Raw genomic sequence first — 4,375 nt, 5'->3', positions numbered from 1 at the left:
CTCCAAATTACCAAATCCCGAAATCCCCAAATTACCGAATCCCCAAATCCCCAAATCCCCAAATCCCCAAATCCCCAAATTACCAAATCCCAAAATCCCTAAATTACCAAATTCCCTAAATCTCCAAATCCCGAAATCCCCAAACCCCCAAATCCCCAAATTCCCAATTCACCACCTAATAATAAGTAACCCACAATTTGCCACCTTAAATAACTCCCCAACTCCTTGAAACATTTAATCCCTGACAATTGTACGAATATCATAAATTTTAATACTCCACGAATTTATTGCATACCGATTAAATTCCTCCATTTACCTTGAATATTCCGAACGAAGAATGTTCTTTATTTCTCCATTTTACACTATATCGGGATTTAATATTCTTGCGAAGTCTATGTCCCGAGATATTTTTGCCGCCGGACGAAAAAAAGTCGGAGACATTAATAATCGCTGATGAGTTAATTACGAAGTGGATACTGCGATCCGAGTTAACTCGTTTACGGTTCCGCATCTTTTTACGATGATATTCAATTACATCGAAGAAAATAGAAAGAAAAAAAAAATGGGGGGAAGAAAAAGCTGGAATAAATCAATGGGTTTAAAAGATTACGAGTTTCTTAGAAAAGGTCCGCCGCCATCCATTCATTCATGAATTCCCCCGCACGTTTTTCGAATCAACGCTCCGAGACCCGACCTAATATTTCCCTGCTGAATTTAACAATAATTTATTTGCGACGTCGATCGTTGCCGGGCGAACATTGAATTGCAAACGTACGACAACAAAGGTAAAATGAAGAGCAACGAGCAGAAACTGTCGCGTGGAGATCAAACGAGTTCCCTGAAAGAAATGAAGAGGAACGGAGGGGGAGTTAAAGGGTTCGCTCGAGAAAATCAGAGTAAACGATTTCGAAATTACTGAAAGTGTCCGGTAACAAGCGAGGAATTCAATGAAAGTCTTAAAAAATTTCAATGCAAAGGAAAATGAGAGGTTTCAAACGCTTCTGGGGGTAGGTTTTCGAACTTTTGTCCGATCAAAGACACGCTTTTTTAGAGAGAAAACATTTAAAGGCGCGGCAGTTTTTCAAAGGAACTTCTGTGAACGTGGAACGTAGAAATAAAAAATTTCGCTTCGATGGTTATGGAGGTCTGGAGTGTAATGGGTTAGTTGGATGGAAAATAGTTGGACGCGGTGGTTAATGATGAAGGTGGAGAGGCCCTGAGAGGCCCAAAATTAGTGGGACGCTTTGGTGTAATCGTTTTGATGGATTTAATTCGGGGAATTAAGTGTCGGTGGTTTGTTTTGAGGGGTGGGAAGTTGGGAGTTGGGAAATTTAGAGCTTGGAAACCTGAGATTTAGGAATTTTGCAAGTTTGGGACTTTGGGACACTGAGTTTTTGGGAATTTGGCACTTAAAATATTTGGAATACCAGGATTATAGGATTTTTGGGACTTTGGGACTTTGGGATGTTGGGAATTTGGGCCTTAGGAGTTCCGAAACTGTGAGAATTGGAAATTTTCCGAATTTGGGACTTTAGGACACTGAGTTTTTGGAATTTGACACTTGAGAAATTTGGAATTCTAAGATTTTGGGATTTTTGGGATTTTGGGACTTTGGGATCTTGTGGTTTTGAAAACTTGGGCCTTGTGAGTCCAGAAACATTGAGGGTTGGGAATTTTGCGAGTTTGAGGCTTTGGAACATTGAGCTCTAGAAAACTTGACACTTGAGAAATATGGATTTCTAGGAATTTGGGACTTTTGGATTTTGAGAATTTGGGCCTTGAAAATTTGCGAACTGTGAGAGTTGGGAATTTTACGAGTTTAGGACTTTGAGACACTGAGAATTTGGCACTTGTGAAATTTGGAAATCTAAGATTCTTGGGACTTTTTTGAATTTGGGAATTAGGAATTCTGAAGCTGTGAAATTTAAGAATTTTACAAGCTAAGACGTTGAGACTTTGTATGTTTAGAAATTTAGCATTTAGGAAATTAAGAATTCTAGGATTTTGGGACTTTTGGGCCTTTGAGATTTTTGAGCCTTGTGAATTTGGGACTTACAAGTTCTAAAACTGTCCGATTTAGGAATTTTACGAATTTGGAACTTTTTGACTTCGAAATTCTGCAAATTTAACACTTAGAAACTTTACAATATCAAAATTTTGGAACTTTTAGAACTTCTAGTAATTTGGATCCGTAGATTTTTAGAAATTAAAGCGTCTAATTATGTGAAACTTCTACATTTGTAAATTTTAACAAAGTTACGACTTAGGACCTTTAAAATGTAAAGACTTTGAAACTTTGAGCCTTTGAAATTTTTAAAATGTGACTTCTTGTCTTGAAGACTTCACACTTTTGAAAATTAAGATCTTCGAATTTCTGAAACCTTAGGATTTAAGAATTTGGTGCCTCGAAACATTAAATAACATTGAAACATATCGAATCCTTAAACTTTGAGCCACAAGCACTTTAAAATTGCAATAGCACTTCTAAAATTCAAGACTTTTTAATTCCAAAGCCTTGAAATCATAAATTTATAAAAATATAGTACTTCGTGGCTTGGAAATTTAAAAAATTTCGAGGACTTCACGTAATTACAAAACTCTAATTTAAAATTCCGTAGTCATAAAATTTTTGTTCGAAACTTGACGCACCTTCGAAACTCTGAAATTTCAGATATTTAAAACCAGGAAATTTCAAAAGTTCTGTACCATAAAATTTTGCAAATTCACGCTTTATCACTTGAAAATTTCAGGATTTAAAGCATTCGGTGCTTTATTACCATAGACTAGTTTGAAACTTCACAGCCGTGAAACACTGCGTTTGAACTTTGCGACTTGGAAGTTTGGAAATTTCACATATTAGAAAGTGAATAATTCGGAAAATTTAACAGTCTCGCTAGTGCACAAGCCGGAAACTTTCAGATAATATAACTCAACAAATATAAAAGTTCCCCCTTCCCCGAATGCTCTAAGCACGTGCTTATTTTGCGTAATAGTTTGCCCCAGCCCTGCCAATACCAATGATATACGAAGCACGGCTAGAACCAAGGCGAAACGATGTTTATGACCGAACTTTAATACCCCTTGCTGAAAATTGCAGGAAAAAGTTAGCGTGCTAACTGACGTAATCCGTGGATAATGAAAACTGCGAGCGAAAACGTTTGAACTTGGTGCAAAGCGATTAAAACGAATTCCAATATCCACGGGCAAAAAACTGCGACAATTAACCTGGGACGAAAGGCAGTTCAAACGAGCGGCAATATTCTAATCAGACAAAGTAACTTTTAACTCGGTAAACACCGTCGAAAATTCAATTTATCGCCGACGGTCTGGCACAAAGCAACGTTATAACAGGCCGTGAAACACGCTCGAAAAACCAAAAATCGAAAAACGGGACAAAGGAGAGTGGCCGACAGTACGCGCGAACGAACGTCTATACGCGACGGCGGTCGCCGTGGTGTCTTGTCGGAAATAAAACAAGGGGGTTGAAAAACCATCAAAACAAACCGAACAGAGGGTTAACGTGACAGGAGTCGAAGAATACCGAAGAGGGTTAAAGTTTGACGACGTGTTTTGGAGTTGGCAAGTGTACCTGAGGATGATAGACCGAGGTCTTGCCATCTGCTTGGAAGCTGGGTGTCGTGGTAATGTTCGCATTCGGCAGATCCCTGGGGTTGATCGCGATTTCGGGTCCCGGGTGTATCTTCCTGATCCCCTGGCTAGCAGCGGACGGACCCATCGTCGGGGCCTTCACCATTGTCGGCCGCACCCCGAACTCCTTCGTCTTCGGTCCAGATTCACGCGAGCGGGCAAACACGCACCCACGCACTCAGACACGCACGCAAGCAAGCAACCAAGCACACTGGCCGGTCTATCGATCTGTCCTTCTCTTGTTTCCCCCTGGAGAAACGCGCGAACGAAAGGAAACCAGGTCCTGGTCCTGACGCTAGGACCAACGAGGACCCCGAAACGGTGCCACTCACCACCCAGCGTCCTCGTCGACTATCTCCACGATCCGTTCCCTCCCTCGAACATACATCGTCTCGTTCTGCCGACCTACCCCGACCGCCACCACGACGACAGCGCCGCGCGGATCATCCCCGAAGCTCCGGAGATCCTCCGTCGACGAGAGAGGTCTCCCCACTAGCGTGGATCACGCTCCAGCTGGCTGATCTAGCGGGGGATGCTCCGCCACCATTTCACTACGCTAATGAATGGTGCGCGTGGATGTTTTCATTAATTCTACCGTTTCGCGGAAGATGGAGTGGATACGGATACAGTTGCTTGCAAAGTTAGACTCCTTACGATATAACAGCGTACCTCTTTGTTCTATCATTTGGACAACACTAGAGTAGGCAGACGAGTATCACTTTTGGAA

At 41.4% G+C, this 4,375-nt stretch overlaps 1 protein-coding gene across 3 annotated transcripts in view; it reads right to left on the bottom strand.

Moving 5' to 3' along the window:
* Positions 1 to 4,071, bottom strand: part of LOC100880490 (uncharacterized) — a 119,643-nt gene extending 115,572 nt beyond the window's left edge. For 2 of the 3 annotated variants that reach the window (XM_076532987.1, XM_012284983.2), the window contains exon 1: positions 3,590 to 4,071. In XM_076532987.1, the coding sequence (XP_076389102.1) occupies positions 3,590 to 3,754 (165 nt within the window). In that variant the 5' untranslated portion in view covers positions 3,755 to 4,071. The remainder of the gene's footprint in view (positions 1 to 3,589) is intronic. The other variant, XM_076532988.1, reaches the window with a different exon arrangement.
* Positions 4,072 to 4,375: the final 304 nt, after the last annotated feature.

Source organism: Megachile rotundata, chromosome 6 (genome assembly GCF_050947335.1).
Source record: "Megachile rotundata isolate GNS110a chromosome 6, iyMegRotu1, whole genome shotgun sequence".
NCBI classification, from domain to species: Eukaryota; Metazoa; Arthropoda; class Insecta; order Hymenoptera; family Megachilidae; genus Megachile; species Megachile rotundata.
Note: the sequence above shows the minus strand (reverse complement) of the source record. Positions and strands in the feature narration are given on the sequence as shown.